The sequence below is a fragment of the Ammospiza nelsoni genome, chromosome 9, assembly GCF_027579445.1.
Source record: "Ammospiza nelsoni isolate bAmmNel1 chromosome 9, bAmmNel1.pri, whole genome shotgun sequence".
NCBI classification, from domain to species: domain Eukaryota; kingdom Metazoa; phylum Chordata; class Aves; order Passeriformes; family Passerellidae; genus Ammospiza; species Ammospiza nelsoni.
This window is the reverse complement of record NC_080641.1, coordinates 14,672,595-14,695,762: the sequence shown is the minus strand read 5'-3', so window position 1 is coordinate 14,695,762 and position 23,168 is coordinate 14,672,595. Positions and strand designations below refer to the sequence as shown.

At 38.8% G+C, this 23,168-nt stretch overlaps 1 protein-coding gene across 3 annotated transcripts in view; it reads right to left on the bottom strand.

Moving 5' to 3' along the window:
- Nucleotides 1-8,544: 8,544 nt before the first annotated feature.
- Nucleotides 8,545-23,168, bottom strand: part of NEK7 (NIMA related kinase 7) — a 67,147-nt gene continuing 52,523 nt past the window's right edge. For 2 of the 3 annotated variants that reach the window (XM_059477785.1, XM_059477786.1), the window contains 2 exons: nt 21,947-22,060; nt 8,545-15,724 (listed from right to left, as the gene is read on the bottom strand). In XM_059477785.1, coding sequence (XP_059333768.1) covers nt 15,614-15,724; nt 21,947-22,060 — 225 coding nt within the window. In that variant the 3' untranslated portion in view covers nt 8,545-15,613. The remainder of the gene's footprint in view (nt 15,725-21,946; nt 22,061-23,168) is intronic. The other variant, XM_059477787.1, reaches the window with a different exon arrangement.

Here is a 23,168-nt window from a genome sequence, read left to right as displayed (position 1 = left end):
AAGTTCTTCCTTTGCATAGTTTTTTGAGAACAGTTTTAGCATTAATTTTCAGCAGGGATAATATGCAGGCATGGAAACGTTGCCTCTATATTCTTCATCATTAAGATAAATGTTGGTAGATACAGATATTTTTTTCTCCTTAACTGCCCAATAAGGCCAGTATGGGAACCAGAGAAAACTTCCTTGCTAACAAAGCACATCTAAAATTAATATCCACAGAGGAAGATACAGTATTCTGTGAAACAATGGTTCCCACCTTTGAATGTCCAGGTGGCAGTGCCAAGGGCCTGTAGGGGGTAAGGAACAGCTTCCCATGCCCTGGAAGGGGGCACAGTGGCATGGATGCCCTCCTGCTGCCACAGGAGAGGGTGGCAGTGATGGCATGGGATGCTCCGTCCCCAGTGCAGACAAACACACCCAAGGAAATGAAGCCAGTTAGAGGCTGCCACATCCTAATTCCTTCTTCCCTCACAGTACTGCTAAAGCTATGCTGGAAATGGAATTTGGGTTAAATGAAGGCAGCAAAGATTGATAGTTTGGTATTAAATGAGCTCTAAAGGAACTCCACCATTGCCAATGTGCAAGCAGCACCAAGAGTCACCCAGCCACAAAGACCAACACATCCATCGTGGGCTGTAGGAACTGTTTGCAACCAAGCTTCACTCACAACACAAATGTAACAAAATCCCTTTACAAGGGTTTCTTTCTGACACATTTGTCTATTGTTGCATGATGGCTGTCCTCAATACATGGAATTAACACTTGCTCCTTTTGGGAAAGAGTATTTTTAAAAAGTAAAGGATGTGATTAAGTGAGGATGCCTTGCTGACTACTAAGTTTCTGGAGCAGCAGTGCACTCTGCATTTGCCTCTCTAAACCAGCAGCACCCCAAAGCATGAAACAAGCCTGTGATCATAAGAAAAATGCAATCGCAGCCTGCTGTGACCCAAAATGCAATGGTTTTGCCTCAGTCTATGAGACAGCATGTAATAAAGAGCAAACCTGGAATGAATACTAAGTTTGCATAAACATTACTGCAATTAAAATAGAGTTGAAGTACTTGCAAATAGTATAGATTCATTAAGAACCATCAAATTGGAGAAAACTGTGAGGAATTGCAAAATTCATTTATCAAAAGGAAAAAAAGAGAAACATATACCAGAAGAAAGAAATATTTTTCACTGTGGTCAAACATAAGATAATGCATGATAGAAAAAAATAATGAAAAGAAGAATCCTTTTCCTTCCAAATTAGGTTTGTTCCAAAATTTATTTTAAAGTAATTGTAGAAGTAGACACACCTGAAGACAGATCTTTAACAATATTATGCTCTTAGATCAGATGAGAAAAGTTCCAAAATAAAGGAACCAGACAGCAGTTTTAGAAATGCAGATGCAATCTGGAAGACATAGATTCTGAACAAGCTCAAGTACATAACAGTGTGCTGAATCCAAAAGTAGGGCAGGAGAAAAAGTCAAAGTCAGGAGAAGAAGTTACCACATCAACTTTTGGAGGAACCTTTGCAAAAACTCACAGTCAAAACCATCCTTTGGAATTTTCTACCCTTATTACACAAAGAAAATTCTGCTTCTCAGCTGGGCCCCTCCTTTTCTTCAACATCCTAACTGTATTTTCCTTAATTTGAAGTTTCATTTGAAGCAACCTCCCAGTGTGATCATTCCCGAGGCGCTCTGGCAGTCCCACTCCAAGGCCGGGGCCCCTCAGGGCAGGCAGCTCAGGGGGCGATGGGCCCCGTTCGGTTCCCGCACACCTCACCCGCTCCGGCCCTTGGCAGTGCCTCAGCCTCCTTCCATAAAGCCATTTATTCACGGCACAATCACACAGAAACAGCCCCAGCTGGGGCAGGCACCCCCCCCACTTTTATCCCCTCACAGCCCAAAGGCGGGAGAGTTTCGCTTTTCCTCCTCACACCTGGGCTCCGGCCCTGTCTCCCTCAGCTGGCCGCGCCGCCCCTCCGTGTCCTTTGTTATGCAAGAGGCTCGGTAGCCCACGGCCCCTCATCTGTGCTCCCACACAGAGCTCAACCTGCATCCCAACACACATCCCAACACACATCCCAGGCTGAGTTACCTGCACCCCAGGCTGCGTTACCTGCACCAGGTGTGTCCCTCAGCCGAGCAGAGCCCGAGGGGAAGGCACAGCCCTGTCCCAGGAGCAGCAGGCTGCTCTCGGCAGGATTCACCACCCTGCATTTGCCCCTTTACTCCTGCCCCTGCACACACACACACGCGGGAAGAACATGCTGGACAAACACAGGCTGCTCTTCCATCTCATCCTGTTTGCACCAATGTCTTGTGGTGGATTTTATAGAGCTTTTGTAGAGTTCAAATTTGAGAAAACAGATAATTTGAGGTAGAAATTTGCTAAGTATTTGTCATCCTGCTGCCCTAGAGGGATCAAAAATCAAGAAACATGCTCATAGCTCCCCATTAAGTCCATGCATAAGCATTGTGAACAACTGGAAAAATGATTGAGGTATGGCTCTGCCTAAAAAAAAAAAATAATAATAATAATCCTAGTTGGTCAAAAGCCAAGCAATCCGCATGAAACTGCAGGGAACAGAGCAATTCTTCAGAGCTGCCTATATGCTTATATACTGTATTTAGCACAGGCTATAACATTAAAGATCATTATTTATATTTTTACTATCTTTAATGGGCTCTTATTTGCACTACTTTTTGCAGAGCAAAAAGAATCTAAAGAAAAGTGAAATTATACGTGGAGTTATTTATTACAGGTAAAATGTGTTCCTTACTCATTTACAACACCTCAAATATGGTGTAGATAGAATACCACAAGAAACTGCAACATTCTGGGGAAAAGATGGAAGAAGGCAGTTCTAGAAAAAGACTTCTATCTTATGGAAGATATCCCTTTTTTTGCCTGCATATTTGAGAGACTCGTGTATTCTCTTATTTCCTCTGCCTCACTTGTCTACAAGATGACAAGTGATGCCCAACTACTTTGGCATATCATATTGCATTGTGTCATTCCACCACCTGCCAATGCCAGTGGCCCATCAAGCCTGAAAAATCAAAAGCAGCAATTTGTTAGAAACTGGGAAAAGGAAAAAAACCCCACCAACCCTCCACATTTTAAGCCAAAAATAGAAACATTCATTTTGTATTAGTAAATAGACCATGAAATATTGATCCACAAAAGTAAGTGAGCATGAGAATGTATCAATCTCTTAAGCAGATTCAAGGATTTAGAAGCATTTCAGTATTTGTGAATTGGTAGCTGTGTGGAAGACAACATCTATCTGAAATCAAATATGATTCTGTAAAATACTGCTGCTCTTTATACTTTCTTTTAAGGGCAGTAGATCTTGTGATGGAAGAAAAGCTAAAGAAACTACATGTTCTAATAAAAATATTATTATGGAACAATAACCAACCATGCAGTTATCTTTCCTGGCAACAGAAAAAGGCAGTGCTATTAAAAAAACAGTCTGCCTGGATCCTCATTTGTTCTTAAAGATTAGTTCTGAATCAAAGAGATTTGTTCATTTGTTATAGAAGCACAGAAAAATTCTTCTTTTTCATACAGTCCACATTTATCAACAAAATAATCTCTCAGGAAAAAAGAAATCACTGTTTGCTTTGCTCCACAGTGAGTCTTAATGGAGACAACACAGAAAAAACCAGCAAGTTTACCAGTACTAGCCAAATTATAGCAATTATTTTGAAAGGTGCTATCCTCTGGGTAATTGTTTTGTTCCTTGTAATGCTGCACAAACACTCTTCACAAGAGTGTTTGCATAAAATCCAATCCCACACTGTCCTGGAGAAACAACTTGAGATCTCCACTAAGGCAAATTTTCAAAATCCTCCATACTGTGGCCTCTCAATTTTCCCAACAGCTGCCATGCGCAAATTGTTTGGTGATCATCCTTTGTGCTCAGCTAAGCTAACAAAGCCTGCTCAGAGGCTCCTAGCCCAGCTTCTACAGGACTCTGGCAAAGCAGTTTGCAATGTTGCCAGATTCCCAGAATGGAAATTGATTTTTTGTGTCCCACTAGGGAGATGGGGAAGGGAATGACCAAAGCCATCTCATCCTCAAATCACAGCAAAGGTGGATGAGAAAGCAAGCACAAAATTACTGGAGAATAAGAAAAGGATATGAAGCCAGGTGCTGTGAAAAGGGTGTGACATGGAAAGAGAAGAATCCCAAAGCACAGGGTGGAGCAAAGCTAAGGGCAAAATGCAGAACCACCAGCTAAGCATGGTGTCAAATGCAGGATCCCACAGAAATTGGGAATGCTAAAAAAAGGCCAGAAGCACTGTAGGAACTGGCTCCACTCCAGAAAGAGCAGGGACCAGGACTCCAGCTCACTCAATTTGCTGTGAAGTGTTCTGCCTGGGAACATCTGTGTGGAACATGATGGAAGCCTGCACTGTCCAATTGCACACAAAAATGAAATGGAAAATGAGACATAATTAGAGTAAAACTGTACAACACAGGTCATTAGGGTAAAAGTGTGCCATGTATTTCCATCCCGAGCAGCAGATCAGCCTTTCCAATGACAGACAAATTATTTTCTCAGATACCCAGTTTAAAAGCATCTGCAACACCCACATCCACATAATAAATGCTCAGTACACGTGAATAATCAAGTCCCTTGATGGTGTCCATGGAGTTCAATGGAGAGGTATTCCCATGTCACACACCTCAATGACCCAGCCAGCCCTTCCCTGCCTGCAGAACAGCCCCAGGCCAGGCAGGAGCCCGGCAGAGGCTGCACAAGCTCGGCTGCTGGAGGGGGAGCTCATCCACAGCCTGCCCCCGATCAGCCTCCCTCTCCTTCAGGGGTCAGTGTGTGGTCGGGAACTGTCACACTGACAGTGCAGATGGACAGACCTACTGGATCTTAACTCTGGGCAGACTCAACTACCGCTTTTACTCACGTAAAAACTGAATAAAATGCCATACAAGCCAGAACACTGAAGGGATAATATTAATTCATGCAAGCATGATTTGTTAAGAGTTTGATAATTTTTAACAAATATGGCAACAAAAAGTAGTCCCGAGACTATAACAACATGGTTTTCATATGGCAATTATATAGCTAATTTCAAAAGAGGCAGGTGTATGTTTCCTATCTATGTTCTGGAGCAGAGCAAAAATTATTCTGAAATACCTCCAGCAGTCTGTGTTCATTTTAGGGCACACATAAATTATTTTAAGGGAATAATACATCTCCAAGGACATTTTAATGGATTAAATGTCAGGAATGAAATACTGCATTTCAACTTAGCTAGGACCTTAAAGAATGAATATAAAGACAATTATTGAGAGGTCTGAAGAACACAATTGATTTCTTGCAATTTAAACTCTGAGGCACTTCATGCACTCAAACAGAATTTCTATTTCAAGTTTTCATTACATAAAACTATGAAGTATGTAAAGATATAATGCTGGCAATATTTTAAAGTTTATGAGAGAACTACAGAGTCTCTGATTTGAAAGAAAGTTGTGTTTTAGGACTGCATTTTAAGCACAGAATTTTATGCTCAATTACTGTGAAATAAATTGCCATTATGATCTACTTTCTTTTTCTAGTTCTTTTAGCAGTAGCTTGACGGTCCTATACAAAGCCAGAAATTCAATATCATGAGGAAATAAAAGGGCCAAATTCCAGCAAGAGCCCCATAAAGCAAGAAGTTATACATTTGGAAGGTGCTTTGCTGCAGGCAAATGGCTGCCAGCATTCCAAATCAAGCTGTGAGGCAACACACTGCAGATGTACCTGTGCTCAATACAGAAAATATTCTTACACAGACACAACACTAAAGTTACAATGGGATTCTGATCACTATAATGGCACTTGGATACTACTCTTACTTTTAAAAAAACATATATCGTGTCTAATTTAACTTTCATACAGAAAAAGAAATATAAATCATTAATTGCAAAACATGCACAAAATTCTCATACCACCCTGGGTCAAAATGCACAGTGTATGTGTAGGTTGCCTTTATAAAACCTGTGACAGTTTTTAGAGCTATCTGTGCTGTTTAAAGAAAACATCCAAGACTGAAGGCAACAATAAATGGGAAGAATATGGTACCTGTGAGAAGTAATAGGTTCAATTTTATGGATATTACCTGAATATCCATCTGTTTCTATCCATTTGGGACCATTGTCATCAACATGTGCGCTCTGAGAAAAAAAAATAATGCAATTCTCCAATAAAATATAGTTTTATAAATAGATTGCTTACCATCATAAACACTTACTGAGCAGGAAGAACTTTTTTTATAAAGCAATTTAGCTCAAAACCATCACCACCCTTTTGTATCATTACTGCTGTAAAGATGACAGCTTTCCAGTTATTGCACTGGTGGAGTTTCACAAGGTCTTCCTGGGATTTGTGACATTGTGAGGGATGGCCCAGGTTACAGCAAGAGAACACCAGTAACAGATAAGGGTCACCCACACGACCCTCTGCCCTTCTGCTTGAGCTGACAATTGACAGTGAACTGCCCACTGCTTCTCCAAACTCCAGGCAAGTGGGTCATTCCTTCCAACTGGTTATCCCCAGGGAGGAGCAGGAGCTGGGGGAGGAAAGGCAGCAGCCCAGAGGCCCCGTGCTGGCTGCTGGATCAATGGGCAGTGTCAGCAGGCTCCCAGTTAATGATGCTGGAGCCAGCGCCAGCCTTGCTCCAGGCCAGGCTTACCACAGGTACCCACACACAGGGCACAGGGCTCTGGAAAAGCCAAGTAATTGCCTCATTTTGCAGTATGAGGAGGTTTTTGTTAAAGGCATACACCTTGCATTTTATGTTCCTGGGATCAGCCCTTAGACTGGAACAAAGAAAAGATGTTCACATTCACAACGGTGCCATGTGACAGCCAAGGGCAGCCAACAGCATTTGTGTGGCTGCAGATCCACTTACAAAGGTTTGCTACAAGGAAGAATGCAGTGTTTTGTAAGCCCGGCTTATGTGTGTGAAAATGTATACAAATTTCACATTTATGGAACAATTTTTATTATCATTTTAAGGAGAGAAGTGTTTGGCAAACACACAAAACCCACCAAAAAATAACAACCAACAACAAAAAACACACCGCAGGAAAATACAACCACAAAACAGGGGAACCATTGTCCTGTTCTGTGATAAAAGGATGGAGCAGTTGAAGTCATCTCTGTATCCATGTATGCTCCAGAGTGGAACAAGTGAATTATGGAAATGGGATAACTGTACAAGGTTCTTCAAATTACTGACTTATTATTATTGGATCTTTCATGCAAACTACCTACAAAAACTCTCCCACTCGAGGCAGGATTGTTCAGCCAGGCTCTGTTTCAGCCCCAAACATGCAGCCCAGACCTCTCAGCTAAAGGAGAAAGGACAAGGAGCCTTTCCTTTGAATTCAGCATCCTGCAACTGGAGGCCGCCATATTTCCAAAGCCTGTAACAGAGAACACAACACTAAAAACACTCTCCACAGTAACAACATTTTAGGATCCCTTTCTACCCTGCCAACTCAATAAAAGTTTTTAAGGTATTCCTCAGAAGGTTGTCTTATGCCTGTGTAGCAGGGCTGCTGCCTTTCAGCCATAGACAGCAGCATTTTAACTGCTCACCCCAGACTCAAGCAAAATATTCATTTTCGGAGGTTGAAATCAGTGCAACTCCACTGTCTACACTTCTGGAAAACTCTTTCCCAGTAAGGAAAAGTACAGCAGGAACAATTTTACTCCTATTACATTACATTATACCGAAATAAGAATCTAAAATAATGACTTGTTCCAGAATGAGGAACAAAAATTGTCATTGATAAAAACATATACTGAATTTAAAAGCAATTAAAAAGTTTAAAATGCACATCAGATTAGGTAATTACCTTCTCAAATATTCTCCCACAAGAATAAAATCTCTAAATCATCTACCACTCCTTTTATTTTTTTTAACCTTTGAACACTTTTTTAAAAAGTGTTCAAAAAATAATTACACACATCCACCACTACCCTCCTGCCAGACTGGTAACTGTTAAATGATATTTTATAACATCAATAAATTATTCTTAATTTACAGAATTTTTTTCCTTAAAGAACTTGACAGATTTGAAACTGAATCTGTCATATTTTATATTTGCTCCCAAGAAGTTTGTTGTCAGAAGTTTCAAGTTCTCAATTAATACAGGGCAGAATTTACCAAAAAAAAAAAACCTACTGCTCTGAAATCTGACCCTGCTCCAGTCATTTTCCTCCTCAAATTTCAATTTTGATAAATCTCTCCAAGTAAGTTTCCACCAACACTTGAGTTTAAAGTGAGGTTCCCATAACCAGCAGTGATCTGACACCTGCTGGCTGGCTTCATCCTCTTCCATCCATCCATCCATCCATCCCAGTGCTTAGCTCCCTCTCCCAGAGCAGGCTCCAGAAAAAGAAGCAGAGTTATCTTCAGGATCCCAACTTCCCTGTTTCACCATGGTGGGCACAACTGTGATCTGCCAGGAAACATTTCGCAGATTTGAAAGGTAACAATTGAGAAAATCCAGGCCATTAACACCAAGGAACATTTGTATCAAGTTTTACTGCCAAAAGTTTTATTTTACACTCGAGTTGCAAATGAATAGGTGTACACATCATACAGCAGAAGTACTACGTGAACATACTTGTTAGCAATAACAAATTTTCAGAAAATAAAACATCCTAAGTTCTCTCTTTGTCCCAATACCTGACTTACCTTTTTGCAATACAAAGAATATTTGAGGAGTGGCAGAAGAACAAAGAATGGCCACAACACACGAGGCAAACAAGGTCTACAGCAAGGCACTGGAGCAGGCTGCCCACAGAAGCTGCTCACCCCTTGAGGGTTTCTGGATCTTGCTGAAGCCTGAAGCCCTGCTCTGAACTCAGCACTGACTCAGCTCTCAGCACGAAGCTGGACTAGAGACTTCTCTCAATGTCTATTCCAATCTGAATTATCATAAAATTTGATTCAAGTACAATCAGCAGCCAAACACCAACAAATCAGTGAATGCCTCCTGTTTTCCCCCCTCCCAACAAAAAACAACACTCATCTTTAATGAATCATCTTCACAACAGTCCAGCATGACTGAAATCAAAGGAACAAGCAGCAAATTAAGTCTACTGAAGACCAACACCACATTAAAAGGCCTTTGCATAATTTAAAATTCTTTCTGTAACAGCAAACACAGATTTTTTTAATTGCTCTTTACACATTTGCAATTATCAGCCGTATAACATTACCAAATATATTCCTAGTCATCTTTAACTGGGAGATCTCCTGTCCACACTGAGAAAGTTTCTATTGGCCCTTGATACACTGGCAGTGCCATATTCCCTGCAAGTGTCCCAGGGAAGCCACAAAAACAGGGACTAGGAGGTGGAAAGGAAGTAAGGAATCCTAGAACACATTTTATCCTGGGGACCATTTTTCTTCCTGGCTAAGACCTCTATCTATTGCTAAGGTTTAAATGAAAAGCAAGTGAAATTATCAGGAAGGACTAAGTAACTTCCTATTTTTAATTCCATATGACAGAAAATTGCACTTAGACAAAAGAAGTAAGGGCAACACCCATCACTAAGGCAGCTGTAGAAGAACTAACTGCACAATGTGATACAGGCAGACAACAAGGAATAAATATAAAACCTGAAAAGTACTAGAAATTTTTTTTGTGCCAGCAAACAACTGATCCTCTAAAGCAAGATAATTACCCTGGTGTAAATAAAAAGTCAACAAATGTGTGTATACCCACACCAAATGTGACATTCAGCTGTATAATCCCTAGTTCCAAAACACCAAACTTCTCAGTTTTACAGAGATTTTCATTTCTCAATCTGTTCCAACTCTACAGTACTGAAATAAGATCAGATTTGTGGGATTCAGATCTCTTTAAAACACAAAACAAGTAGTAATTTAGTGGAGTTCCTTCTTCAGCACACAAAACAGTGAAAGACCAATGACAGTTTAGTCCTGTCAATTTTGATACTTTGAAGGGAGAAAAGAAGCCAAAATGACACAGAGGTTAAATCAGTGAAGATAAAAGATAAGAAAGAACAGATAGTGAAGAGGGCTGGATTCTGATACATCTAACTCTGAGACATTTGATACGCAGGCATGGGAGAAGTGCCAGAGATAGAAAGGTTGTGGCCTTGGAAAACAGGCAAGCAAAATTGTCAGGGATGTTAGAAAATAGTCTAGAGGGAGTCAGAAATAAAAATTAGATCTTTGAATCTGAAAAGGTCTGAGGCTGGCTGGATCCTAAAGGAATAATCCAGAGATAGAACCATGGGAGAACCAGACTGGGGGGGAAAAGCACTGGATTTTTGGGGCATTCAAATGAAATGCAACATTAAAAAACCCAAAAACAAACTGGAGAGAGGGTGTTTAGGTACATGAAATCAGATGACAGGGAGAAAAAATGACAAAGTATTAAAAACCAGAAACAGTTAGGATGATGGTGCCACTCCCTTAAAGACAGATGAAAAGAGAAACTTAGTTGCTACTGAAGGAAGTAATTCAATGAAAGGAATGAAAGGCATAAAAGATACAGAAATAAAAGGGGCAAACTTGCAAAGTTAAGAAGCAGAGAAGTTCAGCTCGGAAACAGATCCTGAGAATAAAAACAAATATGAAAAGGATCTTGTCATGCAACAAAATCAGGATTGAAGATTTTGTATAAAGAATGAATGGAGAATGAATATGAACAGCAGATCTCCACGCAAGCTCAACAAGAAAAAAAAAGGTGAGATAAAAGTGCTTTAAAAGTCCATTTTGGAAGGGCACTGAAGCAGGTAAGGCAAAGATGAGTCCAAAGCTGTGTTGTGCTGACACTCTTCAGATATTCAGAAAGGCTGGAATGGAAATTAAGAAATTACAAGAGAATACATCTAGAGGGAGGAATGGAGACAGGGCAGTGTGAGAAGCAGCCACAGAAACCATGTACAGAGAAGCAGATAGAGATAAAAATAAAGACCAGTGAGTAAAAAGAAGTGAGGCCAATGAAGGAAGGAGGCAGCAGTGAAGACGAGAGTCAAAAAGGTTAATAGACTGGAGATCCCAAAAGGAGTGAGTGACAGGGTAGAGGAGAGAGAAAGACAGATAAGCTGAAAGGGAGCAGGTAGTGATCAGAGAAAGGGAATTTAGAAATGAGAGATAATAAAGTGAACAGTATTTAGCAAAGACAAGGTCATGGGAATGACTGAGGCAGTAAGAAAATCTATCTAAAACTAGAAATCACAGGCATTGGGCTGGAAAAACAGAATGAAGAACAAAGGATTAAAGTACTGATCAGGGGAAAGGAACTGGCCTTGCCCATGGGGAGGGATGAAATTTGAAAACACTGAAATGGGCTGAGTTTAGCAAACACACAAAGAAAGATGCAAACTAATGACCACTAGGAAAACTAGACAGAGGACTTCAAACCAGGAAGAGGGTAAGGCTGACAACAGGACTAATAAAGCAGAAGCCAGGGGTCACAGAACTTTAGTGGTGAATATGAATGGAAAATACTTTTTAAAAAGCATCAGAGAAGGGAATGGGAAAAAAGTTTAAAAAACAACTCTAAACATCTATATTTCAGTAACATTCAGAAACCTAAGTAGCACTCCACCAAGCAGGGTCCACACCTCTATTTCCTTCCTTGCCAGACATATTTACTCACCCAGATCAAACCAGAGATCAGAAATTAAAAAGGCCACTGCCAACACTGGCACTAGCTGGGTAATTTGGAGAGATGGCTGGGTTGGGAAATTTTGACTGTTGAAGTAGATAAAGACTATTAAAAATTATGAAAAACCAGTGATTTGATCTCTGCCATCCAGCACCTTTATGTCTTCCCAAACAAGACCTCTCTTTCGCTGGCTCTCCCTCACATCACCTCCTGCTCCTACAGCTCACACAGCCAATGCAGCATTCACCAACACTCCAACTCAGCTGCTAAGAGTCTCACCACACTGTGTAACAGCAAAGATAAGAGATTAAGCAGACAGATTGCTGCAGACAAACATCACTGCAATTTTGGGTCCCATTCAGAGTTATCTGAGAACCACTGGCATAAAAGTTCTTCTCCATTTCCAAGCCTCTGTCAAGAATTTCACTCTACAGCTTTCTTAATCATGAGCATGAATAAAACACCAGCCTTCTCAGACACTCCTAATACTGCATTTCATCTTCTGCTATACTGGCATGTTTTTAAAGTTTCTGCTCATTACAAAAAGACAACACACTTCTATTGCCTGCTCATACAATTGGGAGCTGGATCATTAGGAGTGCAACAAAACAGGGGAAAAATCCAAATTATTCCCTGCTACCAAACTAGTGACACACAGAGAGTACAAAAAGTGAGCTGGCACATCATTTCTATCTACCCTACTGATTACTGTTTATTCATGTGTGTAGATGTGGTTCACTCAAAATTACTGAAATTACATAAAAACCAGCTGAAATATAAATGACAGCTCACAGGACAGGGCTGAGGCCATAACGGGAGCTCTTTGTTATTTTGTTGCTTTATCACATATTTTAGTATCGAAAATTATTTTAAATTTAGCTTAAAATTTTAGTTTAAAATTTTAGTTTAAAACATACAATATACTGGATGTCATATTTTTAGATAATCTTTTAACAAATAATACAAAAATGAATTTTTTTTAGTGTACTATCTTTTGTTACAGTCAAGAAATCTCACCTAGAATCAGCTACTGGAAGCAGTAAGTTGTCCACACGATAGGCAGCATCAACTGTAACATACATATATATCTCTAAAAAAGAAAAGTTTGAAAAAATATCATAGAAACACTATAATTTTTACATTACATTTAATATCTGTATGTTTTATTTCTATTGGACTACTGCACAGCAGAGGAGCTTTTGAGACAAAGGGATTTTATGCAATATCATTCAAAACACAAAAAGTTCACTCCTGACACAAGTTAATACTGGAGCATTATTGAAATAAAAGGAGGAGCTGGTCAGACATTTTGGGTAGAAATGTAACATTTTTTCTTTAAAGAAAATAAACACATAATGCCATAGCTTAAAATAAATAGTGCCAAATGTTATCATCAACATATGCAAGATAGGATGGTGGCTTAGTAAAGAAAATATTTTATAAGCACATAGCATACACTGGAGTGCTATAACAAGACTTATCATTTTCATGTTACCAGGTATTTTACTTTAGGGAGGGATTCTACAGTCCTCACTTATATAAGCAGTTCTATTAACTCACATTGGCTTTTTAATTACAGAGTTTGGTACCAAAGTCAGGTGCACCATTCATTTCACAGATTTTAAGTCAGGAACAAGTATTTCTTTTCCTCAGCACAATATTTAATCATAAATACTAAAAAAACTCCACATTGCAAAAAAAAATGTAAATGCTTAATTATGCACATTTGCTAACTCTTAACTCATGATTCTTTTACTCAACATATCCTTCCAGGGGAGGGATACCTATCAGCAGTTTCTGGCAGGAACAGTTCAATACTTTATGCATAATATTAGATACAAACAGCTTGCACTGCATTTGGGAGCTTTTCGGTGATTTTTAAATTTTCTAGCACATTTCAGAAAAAAAATATATTTGAGTACTTGTGCATATTAAGAACTAATTCTGTGCGTCAAGCAAATATTGTGCTGCCTTTTTCAATACAAAGCATTTTTTTCTATGACATGTGAAACATTGTTACAGATTATAATCATCATGTTTTAAATTATATAACCATTTAATAAATGAAAACAAATCTAGAGGTTGCTAAACACGAACCAAAATTTCTCAACTACTTCTTTCCAACAAACTGTTCCACTGAGGTTGTATAAGGTTAAGCACACAAAACTGAGAAATAAAACTACAGTTTCATACAATTCATTCTGCAAAACCTGGAACCAAAAATTTAAAAAATATGTATTAAGATAAGCTGGTGATCTGGCACATACCATCTAAAAACGCCTCCCCTTTTTTTTTTTACGAACACAATTTTCATAGTATTTGTAGTTTTAAAAAATACAGAACCAAAAACAACCCTGACCCTCCCTTGAACACAAACTCCACAAATGTTTTTTTATTCTTTGAGCATTATATCAAATAAAAATTACAGCTGCATAGAGAAACAAACTGGCAAAAAAAAAAAAAACAAACTGAGAATGCAGGGATGTGACGGCATCTAGAACCTACATATGTATGTACATACTTTTGCTTTTATTTGAACTTTTTACCCACATAAAGAAAAAAAACCTGACACTAACAGCTCCCTAGTTGCTATCACTGATAATAATTACCTTTTGACAGTCCTGTAAAAAAAAAGTTCAGTCTTGAAACTCAAGGATTTTCATTTCACTCTCCATTTTTACCACATTTAAATTCCTTCCTTAACAATGAAAACATTATATAAGCATACCCCAAAAGGCACTAAGGTCTAACAAAAATATTCAGCATTTCCTTTTAAACTAATAAAGTATCTGTAAGATAGTTTGCATATATAATTATTTTCCAAATTAAGGCAACTTTCTCTTAAACATAAAAGCTATAATCTACTTCTGCTAAATATAAAAACTAAGTCTCAGGACATAGTATACAAAGATCATATACTTATGCAGAATACATTTGGTGTTATACTAGACTATTATATCTTTGCCAAAACATTTTAGTATTTAGAAAAAAATTTAAAATTTAAATATACTGTAAGGTCACTCAAATTATTTTAGACACAAAAATCTACAAACAGTGACATATACACAAACAGCTGGGAAGTTGTAACTTAAAGATCACATCTTTTAATCAGACCTGCTCAAAGGACAGCCACAAAAGAACCCTATTGGCTACAAGAAGCATCTGCATGTTTTTAAGACTGAACTATGCAGACTCCCATTGCCCCAGGGCAGTGCTGCACAAGTCTATTGAAAACGACCTGATTGCTGAATCAACACCTTAAATTTTCCCAGAAAACCTCCAACAAATGTTTTGTGTATTAAGAGAGACTAACAAAACAAAAGGGGACGTTACAAAAATTTCAGCATGACAGTTTTTCCTGAAATTATTTTTCCATTGCATTTGGCAAGCAGAGAACTAATTCTATTCCTTGTCTACTCTTACAGCAGGAACTGCAAACTACAATTCAATATAAAATACAATAAGCTCCTGTAATAATTATGTTCCTCTTGGAACAAAGATTAAAATAAAGTTAACTGTGCTGATTCATACTTTCCATAAATTACTAAAAAGGTGAGAGATTCAGACATTTTGCTTCTCGATAATAAGCCTAATATCTGTATCATGTGCAAAAGTGCAACTGTGTTTTAGAACTGAGGCCCAACTGAATACAATTTTGTTATTACAGAAGGTATACTTGAACCCACTTACATGGAAAGAGCGGTTCACAGCATCTTAAAATTACACTTTACATATTTAAACCTGTCGTACGACCTTCAAGTTAGTAAAAAATACAAAACCCAGAAATGAACAGAAAACAACAAAGCTTGTATATAAATTGGTTTACAATTCAAAGCACAACAGTAAGCTTCAAATAATTACATTAGTGTAAGACACACGGGGAGGTGGGATGATTTATTGCAAGCTCTTGGTTCTGGCTGCTCCTTGTGGGGCTCGCAGGCAGTTCAGCTGCTGGCGGTGTGTGCGTGCATGCGCTTCGCCACATCGTACACGTAGGTGATGTCTGGGCGCTTCTCCGGATCCGGGTTGATGCACATATTCACTAATTGTCGCAGCTACGAGAGGAGAGAACATGACAGGAGCGTTGGCCTTCTTACAAGCAGGATTTGTGCATTATCAAATGCAAATTAAGAGAAGTGGCAACAATGAGGCAAACGGCGATTCTGCACAAGCACATGGGCAGCGCTCCCTCTCCGCTCACACACTGCCTTATGCAACGCATTCCCCTGATTTCTGCATTTTGCACTGCTGGCCAGAAAAACTGATGAGCAAACTGAAGTTCTAATCCTTTCAACATACAACTTTAGACATGCATTTAGTCCAATCCCACGTAATTTACAGGAAATTCCCCGTGTTTCTGGAGGGCTGTGCCTGCAAAGCCCAGAAGACTGAAAGGACTCACAGAGCGAAGGTAAAGGAGGGCTGCTTTGCTCATTCAGTCCCCATACAGGAGTTAGCCAGCAATAAATGGCATTTCTGTCTGACAGGGCCCAACAAACAAAAGGCAGTGGTGCTCCATCTAACACACAGTTAACCCCCAGAACCTTCTGCTGCCAGGAGCTACCAATACACACACATTCAATTCAGCTACTGAACAAATTAAACCCACTGAGGGCTACCTGTTACAAGGACTCCACCCTTGAGGAAATATCTGAACATAAAACTGGAAGCTGAGAAAGTATTTTGGGCAAGTACCATATTACACTGGCCCTGTTACTCCACTTGGCCCCTGCTGAGGATATGATACTGCAATAAATAAGCTTTGGGCCACATCCTGATATGCATCCTTAGGATTAGATTGTTTATAGTGTTCTTTACATAAAGAAGCACAGAATTAACAAATATTCACAAAAGCCTCTATCTGGGAATAAACAAATCACTATGACCAGAAAATCCCATGTTTCCAGAAGCACTATAACCTTTTGGGTATCTTTAACAGACATACTGAGCATAGGCAACCCAAAAGAGCTTCCACAGCACCTCCATACTTTGCATTCCCTTCACAAACTGTCAGGACATTTGCAGGCTTTTCTCCCTCCACTGATATGCCTAAAAACTTATGACATTAGAACTTAATATATTGTATGGATAACCTTGTGATAGGGCATCTATTTCAAATTGTGTGCATCTCCTAAGCATTTTGCAATGTGGAACAAACCTCTTTCATACTGACTTACTAAAATGTTCACAGTGCTTTGCAATAACATTTTAACCAACTCTGAAGATTTTCCTTTATGCTTTTAAGTAGCTTTGCCAAATCCTCCTGGACCTCCTTATAACATTGGGGAGGGAGGGGGAGGAGGAGACTCCAACAACCACATTGTGATCCAGTCTTCTATGACAATATATGAAATTTAGTTTGGTATCCCAGCCAGTACTACTAGGAAGGGTTATTGCAAAAAATCTGTAATTATTGCAACTAACACTAAGTGACCTCATCACCCTCATTATTCAAAAGTAACATAGGCTGTCTCTTTAAACCTGCCATTGGAGAGTTTCCTTCCTGCTTTTTAGAAAAAGAACAAGAAAGATTTTAAATTATAATTATACTCCTTTCGCTTTTCTGAAGATTAATTTAAATGCACAGGAATAGGAATTCCTGAAGTTAAGGAAGAAGCACTGCCTTCCACTCTATAAAGCTTTGTCCATTAGCCCTTGCAGATAAACTGTACATAATGTACAGATTTTTTGTATTCAGCAGTATAAAATCTATGTCATTAGACATCCCATTCTTTAGCAAGAAGAGCTTAATATTTAAAAATGAGCTAGTTCTGAAGATAGTGGTCAGATTACCAGATTGAAAAGAAATGTATTAAATCAAAATAATCCGTAACAGACTTGCAATTTGCATTTTAAATACATTAAGCATATTCTGACTAATGGAGTTATAAAAGCCATCATATTGCTTCTGGCAGTGAATAAATAAAATACAATGCCAGTGGCAATAAAAACTACTAGCTGCAATAACTCCCAAACATTTGAAGAACAGAATGCTGGAAATCATTAGCTACTGTAAGAAATAATAATTGCCAGCATGTAATACCAACATGCAAGCCAAACAATCTCCTGCAGAAGAAGTGGGTGGGACACAGGGTAAGCAGGAGGCACAGGGTAAGCAGAGATGATCAGCTTGCCATGCAACACCTCAGAGAGACTGCACAGGAAAGGAAACAGGAAAGACTGAAGAACACCCAACACCATCAAGCCTGAAATTAGAATCAAATAAGCAAACATTTTGTGAAGAGAATAAAGGTATAATTTATCTGCAAAATACATCTAATCCTGAATGTTTCTCTTTCTCTGTGAAGACTTCCATCTCTCCAACAAAACTGCATACAGTGAACAGTCTTCATAAAGGACCTTCAAGGGTTAAAACCCACAAAGCCAGCATCAGAGGGGAAGCAGAGTGGTTTTTCTCTTGGTTTTTTCTAACTGTTTATCAATACTTTACTGTTTGCAGAGCAGCAGAAATAGATCTTCAAGAAATTTACCTGTTGAGCACTTGAGAAGCCTTGTCCGACCTCTTTAAATGGCAGTCACTGCAATTACTGCAGTATCTCTATGCCCCTCTTCCCCTGGCAGGTCCAGAATCTCACTGGTAAGGCAGGAATGCTGAGCTGACCATGCCTGGGACACTGCACAACAATAGTGCAGATTCCTGAGTGATTTCAAAATCCTTGAGCTCTTTTGAGCCTTGTAAGTGAACAGCAAACCCTTGGAAGAAGGTGAATTACTTCTGCTATGCAGGATGAAAAATTACATGGGAACACAGCTTTCAGGACTGAAACTGGGACACTGGATAGCACTGGTTATAGCACTGATCCTTTACTCCTACAGGAATATCCATTTCAATAAACCTGAAATCCATCTGTCAGCCCCTCTAGTAGTAATAAAATTTCCAATGTATCAGAAAAGCTCACCAATGTCATGGGAAGAAGCACTGGCAGTCTAAAATCAGACTATCATTAGACATAGAAATGATTTTTTACTACCTGGCACAGACTGGCCAAGAGGCAGAGCAGACTGAGCCAGAGGGACCTCCTGTTGCCTCCCCAAGCTGCAAACTTCTTTGCTTATTGTTCTTAACCTCCTCTGTACACTTAGCACAGTGACTGGCTTTAGCCTGGAGCTTAGCCTGACACTGGGGCAGTGGGACACACTTTCTTTAACTTTAGCAGGTTTTTCAGCTATGAAATAAATAATTATCACTCAAGTCAGGAGGAGTGGAGAAAGACAGAAATATGACAGGCAAGTACTTTGCATTGTTAGCCAGCTGAAATAGAGAAATTTTCATATAGGGAAGTTTGGATTAAAAAACCACACACAACACCATTCCTACTCTGAATAAAACCTTCTCAAAGCATTTTTCTGAGTGCTTTTCTCAAGACCTGCTGGCAGCTAATACTACCATTGTGGACTGCTGGCTCCTTCTGCTTTCACATCTGGGTAGGAGGTTGGCAATGGACTTTAGAAGAAATGCACCTCAATCAAAGGGAAGATTTTAAAACTTCATCATGAAAGCAATGTGATACTAATATTAGCTGACAAGATTTTAAGAGTATTGATTGGAGGTGGCAAGGGGGCCCCAGCTTTGAATTCCCAAAAGCAGCACAGCTTTCAGTAAATGCTCAGTACTGACTCTGAATACCAGATGTTTTTGAGAGATATTAAAAAATTGAGATATCCAAAGTTATTAAGCATCTGAAAATCCTGGTTTGTATTTACCACTGAAGCAATAGTTTGTGAAAATGCATCTCAGACTATTAGGATTTCTAATCAAAGGTTTTAAAAACATTAACCATCTGTCCACCTAAAGGTGCATCTTTCTGTCACACTCTCCTCTGATGACACAGATGTGACACAATTACGAACACGTTACTCTTACAGAGGTTTCAAAACTTAGAAAAAATGTCACACCCTAAAATTCACTAAAATCTACTTACAAAAAGTTTATCAATAAAGTATTTGTCTTATATTTCATAATGAAAGTATTTACACTTCTGTATTAGAGGATGCACAGATCCACTCAGTGAAGTTTTAATTTCAGAAAATTCTTTTTCATAAAAAATGAAGTGGGTTTTAATATTCAGTGATCCTTGAGCTTTACTGCCCACTGAGTATCCTCCCCACCTAGTTAAAGGTTTGACATCTATATTTCCAGTAGAGGTGAAACATTTAGCACAGTATTCTAATATGACAGATCACACTTGTTTGTTTCTCTTTTTTACAGTTCATGCCAGCACAAGCTAAAAAGGATTTAATAGTGCAATAAGTAATAAATGTATGTTTTCCAGGTACCTTAGTGAAGACACAAGTCGTCATAGCAGAACATAAAAAATATTCCCATTACAGTTTCCATAACTGATGGCTTCCTTCAAGAAACTGCTTTCTTACCTATCTCAATGCCTATAATAGCTCTGATTCTCTCATTAAGAATAACTTACATGTATTTTGCAGATAACTGCCTTATCCAAGGTGCAGAAGTACATGTCTGCTTTGAAATAAATAAAAAGTAACATGTGGTGCTTAGCATGTGTTTGCAAAACAAAAAACCTATGCAGATGTAGGGAAAAGCTGGAGCCTCTCTCCCCACCCAAACTCTAAGACCTTCTATCTGGGCCAGACTTTGATATTTGCCCCTTGGCTAGGAATCCACATCTCCCAGTACACACTTAGCTGCAGCAAAGTAGCCTTGCAGGCAGGCCAACTTCAACGAACCACTAGTGGTATCATCATTAAAATCCCGCTGAAGGTCACCATGGAAACCGCCTGCTGAGGCTTCGCTGCTGCATTCGGCATCTCCTAATCAGCTACCATGTGAAATGCAAATTCAGACAGTCTGAAAATTAGTCAAGAAGAATAGAGGATGAGGATGCAGATATGTGAAATATTCATGTGCTTCATGGAAAAAGGAAGACAGCATGAATGACACAACAAAGAACGGCCCCTGACATTCTCGCTATCATTTTGCATTATTGTTCACACCCTACTGTATTTCCAGGCCTCCGGTTCTGAAGTTGGTTAGATGAACTGCCATGTTTAGAGTCTACAATAAATAATAATTAAAAATGGCCAAGGTAAAATGACTAATCGGTAAACCCACAAAAAGCTAGAGTGTATAAATTACAAAATAGATCATTATTTCATCCTTTGTAACGTCATCAAATTATCTTTTTAAGTCCAGTTGGTTTCATAAAAGCGGAAAATTGTCACTATAAATACAAAACAAAACACTGAGCAGTAATCTTTTATTAATAGTCCAATCACTGTCTGTGAATGCAAGAAAATTTAAGGTTCAGAATTACAACCCCTACTCTATAAATTGTATAATGCTTTATGTTTATTAAAAGTCTTTCAGTGCTTGTGTTTATTTGGGTTTTCAAAGTAATCTTTAATTCATGTAGTCTGAATTCAGTTAGAATTGGTTACTAATAACTGTTCTTTGGTTTACAGCTTCTATCAGTTTGCCCTGTTCTTTTCAAAGTGGGAAAGTATTTCAAAACTGGCATCTCAGAACATTAACAAGCAAGCATTTATATTTTTTCACTAAGAAAAATATTTATTTTGTTTAGTTTCTTTTCATTTTAGAGCTTATAAAAGCAAGTACTCCCCCTTAAATACACTAATGACAGTAAGAGCTGTTAGCTCTCAGCTTAAAACAAACACTGCTGAGATTTGCAGGAGTATATTGTTCAAATTCAATTATATTATGTCTGCCTGTATTTCTCTGAAATTTACTCTTAGTCTTGTCAAGAACCACTCCTTGCAAAAGAACTGCTGTTCAATTGTACTGAACAGCACATCGCAGTTTTATAATGCAGACAAATGGGACCTGAACAATTTGTTTTTACTACTGAGTTACATTATATCTATTTTAATGCAGGCCCCTAGAGGAACAGGGCCAGTGCACTAATTTACTGTGCAACATAAAGGTGTATAGCTGTGTTTTTAGAAAAACACCCTACAGACGTAAGGCTCTATCCCATCCTGGCATGTGGAACATATCATGGTGCATTCTGGGAAAGCATTTTGTCATACTTGCAAGGAAGCCCAATGAAATTAGGAATCTAACAGTGTGACGTTTCCATCATTAATACCCTCAAATATAAATCACGAGAGACTTGTTTTGACAGCAACATTTGAGTGAGTTCAACAAGCAAACACTTATAGGCATAATCTGCAAATAACATAAAATCACACAAGTTCATTTACTTCCCTGGAAGCGTGCCAGCTTACATAAACTGGGGATCCAGCCCATGAAAAGGAAAATTACTTACTTCCTCTGAATAGTGATCTGAAGGGAGAGGTGGGTAGTCACACTGTTCTATCTTCTTGCACAGAGAGTACAAGTTCATTTTATCACCATAAAAGGGACTCTGCAGTGCAGCCATCTGTTTAAAGAAAATGTACAGTTTTCTTTTGCGTTTTTAAGTGAAGCTGTTTTGTCATAAAATCTGTAACAGTAACAAATCAAAAGTGATTCTTAATGACTCTCAATGCTCTGCTTAGAGGGAGCCCTGCAGTGATGATAACAGAAGTTCCAAAACTATCCCTATAACCACTGTATGTACTTATTCTATGTCGTACAACCATTGCTGTCACAATCCTTACAGTGCAATATCTGAATTACACACTGCTAGGGTTTTATTAATAGACTAGGAGGGGAAATTCAGTAGTTTACAATATTGTTGAGAGTGGAGGGTCGTTGCACCACAAGGGACACCAAAAAAATCCAAACCTGTGCTTTTCCTCGTAAGACCTTTTATAAGAAAACACGTAACTTACAGGGAAACATTATCTAACCTAAAGCAATACATTGTGTAGGTAACACTAGATAATCATAGCAGATTTTGTAACCTTCCACAGCCATGACACTTGACTTCAATATAACTGGGGGTTTTGAAAGCAAGAAAAAGCTATCATCTATACTTCCAAAATCTCAGGCCCAAAATCTTCACAAGTCAGGATGTTATTCAAAAATACTTTAAAAAAAAAATCCCCAAACTTCCATCAGAAGCACAGAACCAGCACCTACGGCAATAATCTATAATTACAATACAAAACTAAGAAAATCTGTTGCAGAGCACTTCTGTAATTGATCAGCTTAAAACCAGCATTAATAAACCTACCCTTTACTTCCTGACAATGTTACAACTTGACATTTGAGATGGAAACAAATGCTATGGCTAGCTGGATTAGAAATTTAAAAATTCATTTAAAATCTCTCCATTCTGTTCAAAGCCTGAGAAATCTTTTATCTGCAGCAGCATGAATGGTGCTCTGAGTGCAGAGCTGCCCCAAAGTCAGTCACCCTTTTCTACATGTGCTAATAAGTTTGATTTTGGAAGGACAATGTGTACATTCCCCAGACAGGCAGAGTGTGTGTGAAACACGCTAGTCCATGCTGTGCTACTCAGTGAGCTTCAGCAGGGACAGGACAAGCTGAAAATGGCTCTCATCTGTCTTGTGGTCTTCCAGATAGAAGTTTAACTCTTTCAT